General features: G+C 36.8%; 1 protein-coding gene across 1 annotated transcript; it reads left to right on the top strand.

Annotated features, from left to right (window-relative positions):
• Window positions 1–5,049: 5,049 nt before the first annotated feature.
• LOC103716374 (lysine-specific demethylase JMJ706-like) lies at window positions 5,050–18,205 on the top strand. Its single transcript, XM_039114737.1, has 11 exons — window positions 5,050–5,400; window positions 9,188–9,566; window positions 10,856–11,012; window positions 11,087–11,306; window positions 12,169–12,222; window positions 12,317–12,396; window positions 12,492–12,769; window positions 12,895–13,299; window positions 13,392–13,777; window positions 13,925–14,188; window positions 17,548–18,205. Exons 1-11 carry the CDS (start codon window positions 5,398–5,400, stop codon window positions 17,809–17,811), a joined length of 2,490 nt encoding a protein of 829 aa, XP_038970665.1. The 5' UTR covers window positions 5,050–5,397; the 3' UTR covers window positions 17,812–18,205.
• The last annotated feature ends 1,215 nt before the right edge of the window (window positions 18,206–19,420 follow it).

The raw sequence follows: 19,420 nt of genomic DNA, 5'->3' as shown, positions 1-19,420 counted from the left end.
ACGCGTGAGAGTTTCCGAAGATCGGTCACAACTCTTGGACCTTTGCTCTGATACCACTGAAAGTGAATCCTAGGTTCTTCGGTGTTAAGCATGCTGATTTTTTTTTTTTTTTAAACCATGGCTGAACCTGATCGGATTGCCTACGTACCCCTTCATAAGGGGGATCAAGCCATACGTAGTTCTTTTTAAGTTTTAAAACGCAGCGAAAAAATCGAATCAAACAATTTAATTCATGCATGCTTACAAGATCAAATCTAGAAATCAGCACCTTAAGAACACATAGGATTATGCCGGAATCGTTTAAACAATTATGCTAAAACTTTCATGCATGATTAACTATCAGATCTGAAACTTAAGAACTCTATTCCGATTAATCTCCGAATATCCATTGAATGGATTCTGGAGATATCTCCGTGAGGAGCCCCAAAAGAGGGTAAAACCTCGGGGAATCAGACCTAGATCTTGACACCATAATAAAAAATTAATGTAGGATTAATACCTTTTATGATGGATGAAACTTGTGGATCTGATCCTCGACTTCGCAGCCACGCACACGAATGGCCTCTACGAGAAGTCCACGCGAAGTTCCTGAAGAGATCCAATCCTGCGGAAGTGCTAGCTTGCGCAAAATTTCTTGAGGCTGAAATTTGATCTTCCAAATGCTATCAACTTTTGATCCGCCTTCTTGGAAGAACTTGGAGGAAAGGTTTAAAGGGATTGAAGAGGACTTAGATCTGATCTAAAGACTCTTATCAGGGACCCCAAACACTAATGGCGCGAGGGACTTAGAGGAGGAAGAAATCAGCTAGATTGAATGCAGAATTTTTCCATGCATGAACTAGGGTTTCTCTCTTTTCTTTTCCCTTTTTTCTTCTTCTTTTCTCTCTTTTTTTTTCCTTGAATTCGACCACCAGATGATGGAGGTCCTTTTAATGTTGCTCTCCTACCTAACTTCATGCCAACCATCCCATATTTGTGGAGGATTTTGTGGGGTTTTGAATTTTGAATTCAAAATTCAAGTTCAGCAGACCACCCTATTTCATGCACCATGCAATCCCTACAAATTAGGAAATTCATCTAAATCTTTCTAGAAAGATTTAAGGCACCATTTTTATAGGAATTATATTCCCACGCCTCCTCTCTTATCACGCTAATTTTTGGCCAAAAATAAAGAGGATAGGCGTAGAAAATATTGGGAATAAATTAAGGTGTCATTCTTCTCCAAGAAGATAAGGATGGGTTCCTAAAATTTAGGAATTCTTCTCCTTATCCAATTCTGATTATTTGGACTCATAATCCTCATCAAATAAGGTCTTCTAATTGATTTGGATCAAGCCCAATCCAATTGGGTCAAGTCCCATCAATTGGGTCAAGCTCAATCTACTTGGGTTGAACCCAATCCAATTAGGTCAAACCCTGATGCAGCCCAAATTAAATCCTATTCAATTTGGCTCAACCTAAGCCCAATTTACTCAATCAAATTGAGTTCATTAGCAATCTAATTGCTAATTAGTTCTCCAATAATTTAATAATTATTTAATGCAACTTTTGCTTTGGATAATTTGTCAATCGAATTGACCAAATTATCCCTGAATGATTCTTAATCATCAATCAGCCATTTGATCAACCTAGAAACTTCTATGCGTGTGACCTCATAGGTTCGAACCTAAGCCGGTAGCATAGGAACGTCTTCCTATACTAATCGATGTGACCATCTAGCAATGGTACCCGACGTCCGGATAGGCCGAATATATGCGAAGCAAATATTCTGAAATCCTGGACTATGGTTACTGTATAATTCAATCCCTTTGACTCCTAATGCCAAGATGACTTAGAGCTCACTGTCAACCCTATAATTAGTACATCCATTATGTGATTAACTTTAGATATCCCGTGACTCCTCACTGGGATTACCCTGGCCAAGGTTTTGCTAAATTAATCACAAGACATTATCTCCTGTTTGCAGGAGGGGTCAATTCCATCTCGACTCACAACTGACTACGCAAGTACTTGACTGCACCCAGTGACCTTCCGTCACTGAATTAGAAATTCAGGTAGTCCGGTACCAAAGTACAGTGAGTTGCTTGCTAGTCACAGGTTGCGATCTCAGGTCAGAGGGCCAAACTTATACCCATATCTACTCGGAACATCTCTTGACAGTAGAGCGTTCCGGAATTGGTCACGTTCAGTGAAATGTACTCTTACACTTCACCTGTATGGCATACCAGTGTCTCCACACTCCTTGGTTAAGAGGACAACCAATGTATATGTCACACAACGACCTAATCTCGATAATGTTGTCGTCCTAGTAACAACATATCATTTGGTCGCGAACAAGTTTAAGGGCTCAAAGATAAATCCTCCTTTATCATAACATAAGTCCTAAGGACTTCATCATATAAGAGTTCATTTGAAGATGAAATGATGAATAATGCCAAATAATACTTTATTAATTTGTCAATTTATTTACAAAATTCAATCATCAATATGCTGACGATTGACATTTAGGATACAATTCCTAACATAGGGAGCATGCGGTCTCCACAATTTAATCGACGCCCGTGCGTTTCGAACTCAAAACTACTTGGTTGTAAGTAAGGCCATGCTCCCACTAGGCTACCTTATTTCTTTTGACGTCCCTTCTTTTCTTGGAGACGTGGAGTCAGGACCTAATAGTCCTGCAGGGTCTATATTTGCCTATTTGGTCCTGACTCTTGGAGATTGACTCCTGAGCCATGGCTCAAGACTCTAATAATAATTGATTGAGAAGATAATAAAATGTAATTGAACAAAGAAGATGGGAAAGGAAAATTTACATTAGTTTTAAATGTTGGCTCCAAAGAAAAATTACCAAAATAAAAAGGTCAAAATCTATTTTCGTTCTTCTTTTCTCCGGCATTTTTGTAGCAACATATTCTTGGGAGCATTCTTTTTTTTTGGCGGCTTTTTTGCTGTTAGTTTTTATTCCTTTTCTCCTCTTTGTGGCATTTTGGTTTAAAAGTCACCAATTTTAAGAAGTGTTAAGTATCAAAGATATTTTATCTTTAGTATCAAAATTTGGGGAAAAGGTGGGCATTTGGCTTAAAGAAAATGGATGGTCAAATCTGATTTGATTAGGAAAAAGAAAAAAAAATTCTCAAACTCATTGTTGACCCTACATCTCAATAATTTAGTTGACGGTGCCACATGGATTAAATTTGATAGAATCAGACTAGGTGAGAATTACGTGACTCTTGCTCGTGGTATTTTAGTTTAAATAGTACTAATTTTCCTAAGTGCTAAATATTAAAGATATTTTATTTTTAATTTTAAAATTGGAGACAAAGGGGGGCATTTGGCTTGAAGAAATAAGGTGGTCAAATCTGATTCGATCAAGGAGGAAAAAAATTCTCAACTTATTATTTACACTGTCGTAACAATCTAGCTGACGACTAGAAGCAAGCACCACATGGATTAAGTTTAACAATCAAAACAGATTAAAATCATATAACTCTTGCTAAATCTGTATAAAGCGCGGCTATGGAATTGTACTACTAGTAGAGAGCCAGGCTGAACAAATAGAGTTCAGCCATAATGTGAATAAGCAAGCCAAAAGATTGAGACAATCATACCGCTCTCAGAAATTTCTAAGCGCAGAATATTGTATTGTAGACTAAGTAAAGAGAGATGGTTAGCACAAGCCAAAGGCTGAATATGATTATCGATTTGAAGTTGTAGAGCAATCATGTTTATGATGTGCATAGCACGAAGGCTACAAGTAATAATTACTAGAACCACTAGAAGTGGAAAACAGACATAGAAAGCACTTGCTATTTGTTAGGGTTCATAATGTTGTCGTAGTCGTATGGGTTTTCTCTCGCTAGTTAGCAATGGCTATGATAATCCTAGACAATTAGTTGTTCCAAACTTCTTTCTTATGCCAAAATGTAGGGCTCGTTTGATACACGGAAAAAGAAGGGGGGAAAGTGTGGTCAATGGGAAAGTAATGAGATGCCTCTTGTTTGGTTGGAGTTTTCAAAGGAGAGAGATGGAAAGTTGTAATCCTATGGGAATATGATTCCTACATTTCATGGAAAACTCTTTTCCATGAGAAACATGGGAAAGTTACTTTTCCATGATGCGGAAATCACTTTATTTTTATTTTATCCCAAAAAGACCCTTCAGCATTAAAGAAGCATTAAAGAGGCATTAAAGACTTAATTTTTATTAAGGGCATAATAGGAATTATACATAACTTTTTCAGAAAAATGGATGGCCAACACTTTGGAAATTTGTCACTTTCCCATGGTCAACCAAACATGCCAAAAGTACTTTCCTAGGTATCTTCTTCCTGGAAATTTATTTTTCAGAAATTATATTCCTAGGAGGGAAAATACTTCCCGCGAACCAAACGAGCCCGTAATGGGAGATGTGTGCAAGCACATAGAAGACCATACTTTTTATCTCCTTTTTTTTAATTTCTCCCTAATAAAAGAAGGATCTACTGTATCAAGGTAATGATGATTCTTGGTTGGACTTCGGCACTAGGGATATAGAAGGATTGGAGTCAAAAAACTATTTAAGGCCCTAGATCGATAGCATTTGTTGCTAGAGCATGATATGGTTTACCATGAGAATGTTCTGAGAACATTCCAAAAGGCTAATCATCGTAACAATGAACTAATAAACTTATTGGGCATTTTGATTATTTATAAAAATTTGGTACTTTTTTATCTCATTATTACATTAAATTCGATAACTTTTGGGGATATTATAAATATAACATTGAGTCTTAAAGACACCGAGTTTTAAAGAGTTGTTAAGCAAATATGTAGTAGCTAACCTAAACTATTGAAAAGTCTTGAAGGTTGGTGATGCGAGTAGTGACTAATCAGTCATTTTGGAAGTCAAAAGCGGTTATTTGTCAAAAACACAAACGCCTTCGAGTGTGAATTCTACCACACGTGTGAAACGGGAAACGGAATCGGCGAGCTTTTCCGTTATTATTATTATTATTATATTTTTTAAAGAAGGGAGACAAGCTCGTCCTCCGTTCCGCTTTCCCTCCTATATCTCCCCGCCGCCGGAAGCCCTTCTCGTTGGCCTGAGTACCGGCGGTTCCTCGACGGTATACACAATACTCCGGCGGACTCCGGCGTCCTCCGGTCGTGGCTCGGTCTCCTGGGGGGAATTCTCGGACGTTTCGGTTGGATTCGGAGGGGAGCTCCGGATCTTGGCTTGATTCGTTGTTGCGTGGGGAATGTGGCCTGCCTCTTCGAGAAGAGCGACCGTTTATTCGACTCTGAAGGTAGGATTCGATTTCTAGGGTTCTTTTTCTTCGTCGGAGGGCTCGGTTTTGGAGTTTCTTGAGTCGAGAGTGGGCGGGTCGAGTGGCACGAGATCGGCGATCGGTATGAGATGGTATGCGCTTGAGATCTCCCAAATATATCTATTTTTTGACCTCTTCTTCTTTTTCTTCTTTGAATTTTTTCTTATATATATGGATAAAAGATTTTGCTATCGGCTCGGATTTTATTTCTTTTAGTGGATAATATGTTTCGTGGCTTGGCCGTTGGATTTCTGTTTCCTTAATATTCTTTTTTTAACCAATGCTAACGTTTGAATTTTATGACTGAGAAGAATTTTCCTTTTCCTTTTAGATTATTAAAAAAGAAAGGAAATTTTCTCCTTTCCTTTTTTGATAAATTTTCTACTTTCCGTTTAGATTTGATAGATTTGGTCTCTTTCCATTCTTTTTCTCTTTCCTCAATTGCAACAATTTAGACTTTGAGAAGGAGAAACATGTATCCTTGTTTGAGTCGGAGTCTGTCAAGAAGGGGCTTTCTCACCAACTTATACACCAATGCGTCCCAACTCCTTATAAAGGAAGCAGTTCAGAGATTTTAATGCCTGGAAGGGAGTTGTGAGTTAAGGTTTTGAGTCTTAGGTCTGCCTAGATTGTGTTTGCACGTCATCTGGAGCTTGAGAAAGCACAAGGAGCTGCACGAACCTCCTGTGGTTGAGAACATCATGAGTACAAGGAGGGCAACGGCTACAGGTCGATCGAGAGAGGTGAGTCTTGTCAATCCAGATCAAACAGCAGTCATTATCATATCTTAAGCAAACGATTTCCATCAAATTATTGTTTCTGGTTAGACGAAATCATTACATGACTGCAATGGCTTTCTTTCACTGGAAGTTGTTTGGTTGAGTGATGTGCATGATGAACATTGAAGGAAGGGGGGGAACGAGGAATTCTTGGAGAAGTTGCTACTGAAAAGATCTTATATGTGTGCCATATCTGGATATCCATCCTCTTATACAATTTGTTTGAAGTGCTGATCAAATCACAAGCAGTCTCTCTCCTTTCTAATTCTTGAAAAATCTTAAATTTTAACCAGTTATGCTGACTAGAAGAATTCAATGGAGAGCACTAAAAGTGATGAAATTAATGTAGTTATCCATTAGGGAAAGGTAAGAGCAAAACGTACTTGCCATTAATTACCTGTTGCCTGCAAGAACTCCAATTTAGGACTGACCTTTATCTTTCTTCCTTTTGGCGTGAGAGATGTGGTGCTGCAGCTATACCGATTTTGTATTGCAAGCCTTATGTTGACGGACTTCTCGAGGATAAATATACAACCTGCTGCATAGGAACAGTGGTACAACTCAAAAAGACTAGCATTTTCCCCTTAATGATTTTCCGCAATCATCACATGCAAAACAAGATGTCAAATAAGAGCCATGTGATAGGTCTCAGCAAGATTAAGATCAACTTTCTATTTGTTAAATTTGATGAGTTATTTTGAAGATGGATCTTGGGTTTGAACCGTGCAATATTAGATCAAGGTCAATGATGATGATGATGATGATGATCATAAACTGCCTTACAAACTTATGATTGACTCTTAGTCAAGTTTTTTAGTTTGATGGTGCTCTAGAACTTCGTAGATACCCATGAATGACATTTTTGGCCTTTGTCTTTCTTGCACCACTTTGTGCTACTCTTAGGCAGAGCAACTGTCCCTTGTTCTCATCTAGGATTGATTTTAAATTAGTAGTGCATAAACTTTTGTTATATTATCACAATGTTTTATTGGTAAGCTCTAGTGCAATATATTTTCTTGTTATTTTTTAAAGATGGGTAACCCACATATCCCAAGAAGTTGTCCATTATGTTGAATACTTTACGAAATCCTAGAATCCTCCTGCATTGAGAAAATTATTGATGTAGATTTGCTATAAATTATTTGTCAAATACTGTAGATATTGCACCATTTGCAACCCTCCTTGAGACTGGGCATGTAAATGGACTGGACCTCTTGTACCATCATGCTGGGGCTAAAAATTTTGGTGATGACATGATGCCTCAAGATTGGTGCTAAAGCAGCTTTTGTGCAGGCTATTGTCCCTCATCACTAGGGCCATATATGGGAAAGGATTGGTAGTTATTCACATGCGAAAGCATATCTGTTAAAAAAGCAGGCAGTCTATAGGCACTTAATGCTCTAAAACATATAATTGATTGTTGGCACTTCAATGGCATGGCTTGAACTTGAAAGATTAGAAGATTCACTGTTGAAGTGCTCTCAAATTTTATACCAGTATGGGACCTCTATAATACATGTCCTATTGCACAGGTTTGTAAATCTTGATAGTCTATTTGTGTCTCCAAGGATGCTGCATTCTATGATCAACTCTCTCTGTAAATCTAACATTCTAGAATAATTCATATCCCTCAGAATATTTATGGAGATATTGAACAACCAGACATTCATGAAGATGTTGGGTCAATGGGCTCACATGCTAGTGTAGATTCTCTTGAGGAAGGTCAGTGCAATCTTTAAGTGTATTTTCCAAATCTTCAGCCCTAAGGACAAGGATATGACATGCTTCTCTTCTCTATATTGGGTAGGGGAACATATATTTTATTATTTATTTATGCAGGAATCTGTCATGGAGTTCAATGGGATCTTGATTTTTTTTACTTTTTTCGTATCTTGCATTTCCCAAGAGCAGACCAATATTCCATATCTTGTATGGCTGAATTATCAATTGAGATTTGCTTGTCTCTACTTTTCAGATAACTTCTTAGATAGCCAGATTATCCCATTTAGAATGATAATGCTATACATGATCCATGGTTTTGTACCTTCTGATTGCTGAAAAGGCAATATCTAGAATTTGCACCATGATTAATTAAGGCCCAGATGAGTACACCTAAAATGCCTACTTGATAAAGGGCAAAAAGCCTTCTATAGTACTAAAGTAGATTGACATGCCCTCGTGTTCTGGTTGAAGTAGTCTTTTCTAGTAATGGATCTCACTTTGGTCATGTCTAGGTCGTCCTTCCATATGACATGTCTATTTATTTGTACTTGGCAGCCCTTTACACCAATTCTAGTAGTTCTAGCCCACTTTTTCCCATTTCAGAACTGTTTTCCTTTGCAATGCAAACTAACTCAAGGTGCTGGGCTCGCTATAATACCAAATGTTAAACACCCAATTTGGTAAATCCAACATGCCAGCTGTCCAAGGTGCTAAAAGCTTAACTTGTAACTGAAATTCGACATGACTACAAATCCACCTATCTTTCCATCTAGAAAAGCATGTCTTCATTATTTTGTATATTTTATGAAATGAGCTGCACATGCGCTTGAATCTCTTGCTTTTTTTATATAAAAAAAAATTACAAAAGCCTGAACTAATCTTGTCCACACTTTTCCTTTTTTTTTATCTTCTTATCCTCCTTTATTTATCATCCCTAAACCGAGTTTAACCTATTTTCCCATAAAGCCTCCATTAAGATGTGAAAAGGCACTGGAATCTTACCTAATCTCATTTAGCTGTGTTATTCCAAGCCTAGTTTCCATGGAATTTCGTCATATAGTCAAATCTGATTTTAACTTCCAGCAATTCAGCTTTGGTTTTCTAGAGGACCTAAATCCATCAGAATGTAAAGGTCTTCCCCTTCTTGACCTTCAGGTGTTAGAGCCACTTATGCTTGTTTTCCCCACATCAGAAGCTGCACTTTGTTTTGCTACTTTATGACAAAATATTTTTATAGAAGTTGAACCACAAAAGCTGCAAATTTTGAATTTAATTATTTATTTTCATGAATTCTTCTTACAGAAGAAATGTAAGGCGATATTGGTAATTTATTTGACTCATTTGATTTTGATCTTATTTAGTCCCTCGTTTTTGACAGGTTGAAGGAAGGGCTCCTTTGTCGAGAGAGTTTAAAAATGGATTAGAAATTCTGAAACGTAAACAGCTCCAACGTTTGAAGTTGTCTGGAGCCCCTGGAGGGGAAGATGTCACAAATGTGTTGACTAGAAGTAGTGAGGATGCTTTGAGAACCTCCACATCATGTTGGACAAGAATGCAAAGAAATGCTGATGAATTTTCTCATTTAGGTGCTCCTTTGAAGGATGCTTGTCCGAAGCATAAGGTGGAAAAATTTGACATGTCAAATTTTGACTGGATCAATGAGATTCCAGAATGTCCTGTGTTCTGTCCAACGAAGGAGGAGTTTGAGGATCCCTTAATTTATCTCCAGAAGATAGCTCCTGTAGCATCTAAATTTGGTAATGTCATATGTTTTCTGTTTCTCTTGTTTGTAATTACATTTTAAGCTGACACTATGCTTACTAGTGGTACAGAATCACATTCTAGTTGCCATCTAGCTTTATGTGATGAAATTGATATCATTATGGACTGATTGGAAAATACGTAGTAGAAACCATCTTTGATGTTTATTTTATTAAATATATTGTTCTTTCTTCCTAATCAGAAATGATGGCATATGGTTTGACTTCTCACGTCATGTTTCCTTGACAAAAATCTCTCTTCTATTTAAAAGCTTGTCATTTTTTAAAAAGGCCATTTCTTGCCTTCATGAGAATTGAGATGGGTGCATTTATGCAATGTATCCTTACTATATTACTGATAGTATCAGCAGAGGCCAAAATCATTTTATTCTTTTTTTTTTGTTTTTTTATTATCGAATTGAATGATACACAATGCTATTATTGCACAAAATGCTGCATATCCAGTTACAAGTAATGGAAGCTCATGCATTTGATATCAATGATAATCCTTTTCTTGAAATAATAATATACTTTTGGTGTTTACCTTAAAGAGATCGACTATTTGATTGATGTTATTGGTCTAAAAGGGTGACTTATTGCACAAGGCTCCCGCTCTACAGGGTCTGGGAAGGGTCAGGTTGTATTAGAGTTGATCACAGGCCGGGCCTTGAGCCTAAACTCTATTCAATTTTAATCGTTCTTCGGGCCGGGTCTATTTGAAATTTGACCTTGTCGTGCCCAAGCCCGACCCCTGATCAGCTCTAGGTTGTGTGCAGCCTTACCCCTATATGTGGAAAGACTGCTTCTGAGTTTCGAACCCATGATATTTAGGTCATAATGGAGCAACCTTATTGTTGCGCCAAGGTTCACTCTCATTGATGTCATTGGTCTTGACTACAAAATTAAATGTGCATAATTTTGACTAATAAAAAAGAAAGACACTCATGCATTTACATAGTGAAATTTGATACACAATATTTAGGGATTAAAAAAAAAAAACTCGTCAACTTACTGGATTACCTTTATTAAATTTTGAAATATTCACAGGAAGGTTAACTGAAAACTCCATTTTTTACTCTAATCTAATGGTAACTCGACGGTCCGATGTGACTTTAGGTAGTTTAGTCATTGCCAAGTTAGAGTTGTGACTTGTGAAAGCAGGTGGAGGACAGTTTGGCAAATTGTCACCTGTCCCTTCTCTATGTTCCTTGAAGTTCACATAATGGTTGTTTTTCCTATATCTATTTGAAAACTGTAGGAGCTGATATCATGCTATCATGTTTCAGGCATATGTAAGATCATTTCCCCGTTAAATGCTTCTGTGCCTGCTGGTGTTGTGTTGTTGAAGGAGAAAGCTGGATTTAAGTTCACTACTAGAGTACAACCTCTGCGCCTTGCTGAGTGGGATACAAATGACAAAATCACCTTTTTCATGAGTGGAATGTGAGCAACTAAGTGTAAGTGTGATTGTTGATCTTCTACTTTCTACATTGCATGACTTTTTGCATTTCCTTCAGAAATTATACATTCAAGGAGTTTGAGAAGATGGCAAACAATGTGTTTGCTCGACGTTATTCTAGTGCTGGAGGCCTACCAGCTAAGTACTTGGAAGAGGAATTTTGGCATGAAATTGCTCATGGCAAGACAGAGTTCGTGGAGTATGCATGCGACGTAGATGGTAGTGCCTTCTCATCTTCTCCTAGCGATCAACTTGGAAAAAGCAAGTGGAACTTGAAGGTGTTGTTTTTCTTCTTTTCTTCTAGACACTTATATTTCATGTGGAACAATTTGGGTCCTTGTTCGACTAATGGAAAGCTGAAATGGATATATGTCAACCTTGGCCAGATATGACAAAATGGGAAAGCTAAAATGGATATATACTTGTTTTGCTTATGTTCTAGCATGTTGTTCCGAAAATCAAAGCACTCTAATCTGAGACACATTATGTTATCTAAAAATTGTTTAAATAAGCAGTGAATCTTTGAAAACCAATTTGCTATAAATTGTCTTAGTTATAGCTATTCACTGATTATGATAAGGTACTGTGTCTTTTGTTTGTTTTTGAATTAGATGAATTATGATGCATTTAATTGAAACACTAATTTACGATGTTTAGAAAATATCCTGTAGAGTGTAGACTACACATGTGGTATACACCTTAGGATATTGTAGACTATCATGAATTATAGTGCCAGTCTGCGAACACAATATTTCATTGTAAGGTCTACGCCAATGCCTTTCTGGCATGAGTGCATTACTGATTGTATGCTAGTGCTTGGCACACAGCCATGCCAGTGCATGCCAAGCAATGGTTTGGCATGATATGGAATGCACCATTGAGTGATAGGCCGTCAAGCTACTGACATGTGATCACTCAATCCATGATTAAGACGAGCATTTCTGCTTCAGCTGAAATAAAATGGAACAAAATACCAATGAACTGTGGCCTAATGTCTCAGTAGATTATTTCAGGATGTCTAGTTGACTCACACAGATCTGTCTTCTACTTTACACTTAATCCAACATGGCAGTTTTTTGCACATTGACTAAGAGGTTGTTTTGCTGCTTAATGATTATTATTTTTTATTATTGTTTTCAGAGGTTTTCTAGACTTCCCAACTCTGTATTGCAACTGCTAGGGGAAGCTATCCCGGTAGGCAAATGATCATTTGAACTTTTTGAAGACTCGGTGAAAATAATCACTCCATGTTCTAAGTCTCTTCTTTCATTTTTGTGATGTATTACAGGGTGTAACAGATCCCATGCTGTACATTGGTATGCTCTTTAGTATGTTTGCTTGGCATGTGGAAGACCATTACCTGTATAGGTATGAAGAATAACCTATAGAATCTTAGCCATCATTTCTTATCTGCACTTTATGTTGTGAGATGAATAACTTTCTTTTTAACCATTTTTTGGCAGCATCAACTACCATCATTGTGGAGCATCTAAAACTTGGTATGGAGTTCCAGGACATGCTGCTTCTAGCTTTGAAAAAGTGGTTCAGAAGCATGTATATGCTCATGAGGTCTTATCTACTGATGGAGATGATGCAGTATTTGACACACTCATTGGAAAGACAACCATGTTTCCGCCCAATATATTGTTAGAGCATGATGTTCCTGTTTATAAAGCTGTACAGAGACCTGGAGAGTTTATTATAACCTTTCCTCGAGCATATCATGCTGGTTTTAGTCATGGTGAGATGTTATGTTCGTCTTCGTTAATGTTTGATGCAACAAATCAAAGTTATGCAAATGCATCAAGCGATCATATTAGTACTTGCAAATTGTTCTAACTTACTGTTCTTTCGGTTAAACTTTAGGCTTCAATTGTGGAGAGGCAGTGAACTTTGCTATCGGTGATTGGTTTCCACTTGGGTCTGTGGCTAGCCAGCGATATGCGCTTCTTAACAGGACACCATTACTTCCATATGAGGAGCTCCTATGCAAGGAAGCGATGCTTCTTTATAGGAGATTGTCAAATCTTGATGCCACAAATCTTGCTCCATTAGTTAAAGATTTGCCCTCTCAACGCTGTGTCAAGGTTCCCTTTGTGCAATTAATGCGAACCCAGCACTTTGCTCACTGGTTCCTGATGAAATTAGGAGCTTGCATGCGCTATTCTCCAGATGTTCCTGGGACAGTACTCTGCAGCCTTTGCCAACGTGACTGCTATATATCTTATGTCAAGTGCAACTGTAATGCACAGCCTATCTGCATTTATCATGGTATAGATTAGAATGATCCTTTTTTTGGGAGTTCTGTCTGTATGTAAATGATTTTATAAGTGATTTGATTATATCATATTTTTATATGACAGAGAAAGAGATAAAAAGCTGTTATTGTGGTGGCAATCGTGTTGTCTTTTTGAGGATGGACCTTTTGGCATTGGAGGCTGTATCCCAGAAGTTTGAGCAGGAAGATGGAATATTAAGAGAATTTCAGAAACAAGTAAAAGATGACCAGTGTCTGCAACCTAACTTTTTCCTTTCTACTGAAGGAGATGGATATGAGCCATATTGCAACATAAAGTTCAAAGCAAGTAATGGAAATGAGGAACAACCAGAGATCCATTCACAAAGTTTAGATTGTGCTTTACAAAGGGAATGCATCAATTATGATGCAGTCGATTCTATGCTCTCCTCTGCAGTATCAAACTTGTCATCATCTCAAGAACTACTTGATGGCTTTTCCCTGTACAATAATGTAAGAAGACAGTAGTTGGTCGTTTGTTTGCATTTTCTTCAGTTTTTCACAAGATATTAGATTTTTTTATTCATTTTTAGAAATGATATGTTAATATCTTGATAATCTTGATTTTTCTGGAACATAATTTTTCATCTCTTTATGTAGGGATGCACAAATTCTAACAGAGATAAGTTAGTCCCAACTAAGCGTTCCAGAAATGTCTCACACACTGCTTCCGGACCCATCCAACTAATTCTGCCACCCAATAAATGTAGAGCTGCCTATCATTCTGATTCCAGTGTTATTTCGGTCCTGCATGACAGTGATGATTCTGATTCGGAAATATTCCGAGTCAAACGCAGGTCAACTATGAGCATAGTAAGGAAAACAGAAAGTGACATGATGAGCCCAAGGCTTCCTGAAAAGCAGGTATTTTATAGTCACTATGTACTTTGGCTGATTAGTGCAATTATGTGCTTACAAAATTTCACTAGCGTTGTCTTCTTCTGCACTGCTTTCACACCTTGTGGTTATTTTTACATAGTAAACAAGAGCTGGTAAGAAGTGTTACAACTTACCAGGGCAATAATTCTCTATATCTGAAAAGGTCACATGGTTGTAATTATATTGTGAAAGAACTCTGGGACATCTTAAGTACAATTTTTATGAGCACTTATGCTATCACACAATACCTTCCTCCTCACCAAATGATGATTGCTAGCAATGGCTAAATCTTGATAGTTTGTGACTTGAGGAAACAAGCAACTTAAAAGCCAAGGGAAACATATGACAGTGGAATCATCTTAGCAAAATGATGATCTTGAATAAGTAAAGATTGACGTCGATATATGCTTAGTAAACTCATGGGATATTTTACATGACTGTCGTGATACATGGGGGTTACTGTAGCTTCTATATGCTGTAGATATTCACTGAAACTGCAGAAAAGGATATGGATGTTGTCTAGGTAAGCAATTCATCCTTCCCATAATGACAGCAATTGTCCAATTGTACATGTGCATGGTGGGTTCTGTGACCTTGGTGATCTGTACACAGATATTACTGGAATGTAAATAATATGTTCATATTGCGATGATAGGTTTAAATCTTCCTTTTATATTTTTATTTAGGGGAAGTACAACTAGTCTAATAGATCATATGTTCTGGAGTAGATAACTGACTTGTTACCATCAGCTGGATTTGATTTAGATTTTACTTTATTGAAAAACAGAGCATGTTGCCTAGCTGTTGTGTCTGAGTTCTGCATCAGATTACTGTTGCTCAAGTTGTAGCTTGTTAACATTATTCTAGTTCTTTATCTTATGCTGATCCTCAAGCTCTCCTTTTCATTAATTTAACTAAGTTTCTCTAGACATTCTAAATAGCTGGGTGAATTGTGTCAATGGCTCATTCTAATGGGGTCTCCTTGTGATTGAAATTAAGATGTGTCTTTAAAAGAACATATATTGAGGTCATTGTTTAGATCTTATGTTTCAGTTTTTTCCTGCACCTCCAGTTCTCAATATCAGTCTACTTATGGTGAGTTCTCAATAGTTAAAAGTTATTCTTGGATATATCCTAGTTTGTGTAAATGTTTATTTATAAAATTTCTTCATAGATTGGAGATCAGTTGTTTGGGTAATAAATGATGTATGGAAGGAGGCTAAAATCGGCACTTTCAATTTGTTTTAGGAAAGGGTTTAAGTCCTGTGGGATGGGGTTGTCCCGATTTGCCCATAGAATGAGATGTGCTACCATCCCGCCTTGTCCCGATACTTAGGAAATGGGTGTCCCAAGATAGGCCAAGCGGGATGTTGGGATAATGGTGGGACGGTCCTGTCCTAGCACTCGGGTCGGTACCTCATTCAGGTGTCTTATAAGATGTCCCATCAGAATTTGAGACCATGTTTTTAGGTGTTGTTCATTTAAATCAAAGACTAATTTTGGACTTGAAAAGATGTTTGTTTGTTTTAGACTAGAAAATCCACCACACTTTACCTGAAGTCTCCTCAATTCTCTCTTGTTTGTTTGCCCCACACTTTCAACCTCAACTATGTGTCTGACTACTTTTGCCGAGCCAACCTTTATCCCTATACCTGTATTTTGTAGTCTATCATTTCCCCCTTCACTGGTACCTATTTCCAACTAGCTTGTGACTACTTTTAAAGGCCTATTCTTTGGCAGTAAATATCATGAAAAAGTTGGTCAACTTTTCTATTGACCTACTCATGTTCTCATGCTTCTCTAGATGGGTAAGATATTTTCCTATGGATAGCATTTATCCATGAAATAAAGAAAAAGTCTTATCCACCTAGGAGTTGGGTAAGTCATTTTTCCATCAGCCGAAAAAATAACCTTTTTATTTTGTTTCTAAAATACCCTTAACCCTATAATAATGAGATAATATCAATAATATAATGACATAATATATAATATAATATAATATAATATATATAATCTATATTATATTATATATTATTTTATGTTATATTAGGCTGAAACTGGATTGGATACCAGTATATCCGCATCCATATTTGTTTTAAATAGACACATGTACAAATCAGATGCTAGAAATACGAATATAAATAGAGATATAAGTTGAATAATCAAACTTTATGAACACATAATCAAAGATATTACTAGGCAGATGGTAAATCAAGTTAATAGCATGTTAATATCGTCATATATTTTTCTTAGAAGTTTTATGAGTACTATATAGAATTAAATAGGATTTCAAATAAAATTGGATTTTCAGATATGGATCAAATAGTTGTTTATTATATTTCTATATTCATTTTTCTTTGACGGATATAGATATTAACAAGATGCTCATATTTCTATTCATATTCGGATAGATTTAGATATGAAAACGGATGTAGATGGATGCTATCCAACCCACATTCACCCCTAATGTTATATTATATATAATATAATCTAATACATCATAATATATAATATAATATTGTATCATCATATAGTAATATAATATAATATAATACAGTACAATACAATTTAATATAATATAATATAATATAATATTTTTATAAACAAGGATATTATGAAAAATATAGATAGATCTTAGCAACTTATCCAGAAAAGTAGTAATGTAAAAGAAAATGGGTAACAGATGGAGCTATTTTTCAATGCATAAAAGAACATGGATAAATTATTTTCCTATCTAAATGTTGCCTGAAAAATAGTTATTCAGAAAAATACAGATTCCTAGGTAAGTTTTTCACCCTCTAAAAATGGGCCCTAAGAGTTAAACTAGAGGTGGTGTCAGCAGCAGGAGTGGGGAGTGGAGAAGGTTACGCAAAAAGACTCATAGGATTAGGAGGGGTGATTGATACATGGGTCAGATTGCAAGCATAGGGTAAGGCTTGCTTGGGAATGTAGGGAGTTGCAAGATCCCAATGATTGGGATAGAGCTGAATGGTTATGATTATTGTTATGGAATGGTTATATAGGTGGTTGCCATGGAGAGCTGGTTTGTATGGGTGGAGCAGATGGAGGTGTGGACATGATAGTGAAGGACAAGGTGTGCAGGTTGAATGAGTGGCTTGCATGGGAGTGCTTGTGTATGTAGAAGCAGAAGTGTGTATGCTTGTGTTTATGCATCTTTGTTAGTATACAGTGCAATCTTTTTTTTTTTTTTTCAACCATTTTATTTTGTAGTTTAACTGACATTGCAGTTATCCCTTTTCTTTTTTGAGTAAACTAAAGACATGATTATCATCTTGGTTTTTCCTCTCTTGCTACGATACTAAAACATGGCTTACTACTTCCAGGTGTTTAAACAATTGCGAAGGTGCCGTTCAGATGAAAGAGCTATGCATTTGCCATCATTAAAGGATAGGCAACCTCCACAGGATGCAAAGCTGGCAATAATTGATGATGCCACGAAATTGAAATTTAAAGTGCAAAACAGAAAAGAAGTTCACCATTCTAGCCTGGGGGACACCATCAGGGAATCAGCATTTATGGATTCTGGGCCGAAAGTTCTCAAGGTGACAGGTAGTGTTGAGCAGGGCGGATTCTCAGAAAAGTCTTAGAAGGATGAGTCAGGCTGCTGCTAACTAGAACTTCTTACTGTGTTCTAACTACAGAAATCAGAAAAGCATGGACTTAGGGTGGCAAATCACTTAACAGAGATTTAGGACCGAAAGGCTCGAGTAATTGATTCTTTGTGCAGGCCTCTAATAGAGGTGCTGGCATGACTAAATAGTCGAGGTTCTTGGCCTAAGTAGTATTTTTACCTTTGTGGGTCAGGGGACCTTGCCAAAGATGATAGAGGAGTTTTGGTAGTTCAATTTTACATTTTTGATGGATCAATTTTTGATGGTGGGCATTCCACTGTCTTGTAGGTCAGTCTACCCTTTCGATTCCTTCAATTCGTTTACACAAATTGTTCTTATACCTTGAATACCGAATAAAATACAAAATGATTTACAGTTTCTTCTTTTTCTGTCATTTTTTAATTTCAAATATTTCTTATGCTTTAGAACTCGAATGGAATGCAAAATAGATTGCTGTAGTTCCTTTGCATTTTGACCCAAAAAGGATATCCAAAAAGGAGGGATATCATCCTCCTAAGTCTTGCTCTTTGGAGCACTCTGTTGCGAAAAGTACAGATATCATGTTCGATAGGATGGGCATGTGATCAGCTGTTTGCTTGGACAATGTGGAAGATGCTATCTGTTAGTCTTTTATTTCTCCCCCACCCCCCGCCCCCCTCCCCAGATATAATGTTGTTAATCCTATGCAAAAATGGCGCACCAATCTTCCCAGTTTATTCAGGCAGAAGACCGAAAAAGAGTTTGGTGTAAGACCATCATAATTATTAAGTTGAGGTTTGGCCTCCTTGGTGTATCTGCTATTATGTAGAATTTTCAGTCCCAGCACTTCTTGCAGTTCTGAAAACATCTTCCATCTAGTTCATGTGCAGCTCATTTTGCAGTCGGTGCCATTCTCATGTTACAGAATATGAAGAAGATTTTTATTTTAAAAGATTACATGCATGGTTTATAGTGGTTCATTCTGCGATAATTCCAATTGAGTGGTATATATGCTGATTTCCCTTTCAGTTAAGATCAATTAAATGTGACTAGTTGTTCTTCATGTATGATCGAGTTGGCAAACTGGATTGTCAATCAGTGGTCGCAGGAGGTTTTGTTTGAATCTTTGCAGGTGTTATGCCAAGTGCTTGACATGGGCATTCATGCTATTTCCATGAATCATTGGTGGCTCACCCAATGTTATTCTCTGTGGTCCATGTGGACTTTGATAGATTTGTGAGGTTGGCATAGAGGTTTGATGGGTATAACTAGTTTACTCAAAGGGCCCATTTTTTGGGAGAGAAAAAACCTAGTCAGCAATCTGTAATTTTCTAAGTATTTTCCACGAAATATTTAGATAGAAAAAAAAATACCCATATTTTTTATACAACGGAAGGTGACCTCAGAATCTGTTAATTATATTTTTTTTATATTCCTACTTTTTCGGATAAGTTGCTAAGATCTATCCATATTATCCATAATATCTTTTATTATATAAATATTATTATATATAATATTATTATTATAGAGTTAGGGGTATTTTACAAATAAAATAAAAAGGCTGTTTTATCGGTTGATAGAAAAATAATTTACCATCTCTTAAGTG

The sequence above is a fragment of the Phoenix dactylifera genome, chromosome 17 (genome assembly GCF_009389715.1).
Source record: "Phoenix dactylifera cultivar Barhee BC4 chromosome 17, palm_55x_up_171113_PBpolish2nd_filt_p, whole genome shotgun sequence".
Taxonomy (NCBI): domain Eukaryota; kingdom Viridiplantae; phylum Streptophyta; class Magnoliopsida; order Arecales; family Arecaceae; genus Phoenix; species Phoenix dactylifera.
The sequence above is the reverse complement of the archived record's forward strand: the minus strand, read 5'-3'. Positions and strand labels throughout refer to the sequence as shown.

Excerpts from the sequence above, each read along its gene's own strand:
- LOC103716374 (XM_039114737.1), top strand. Across the intron at positions 9,567-10,855 it reads TCCTGTAGCATCTAAATTTG|GCATATGTAAGATCATTTCC; the intron begins GTAATGTCATAT and ends ATCATGTTTCAG. Across the intron at positions 11,013-11,086 it reads ACCTTTTTCATGAGTGGAAT|AAATTATACATTCAAGGAGT; the intron begins GTGAGCAACTAA and ends CATTTCCTTCAG.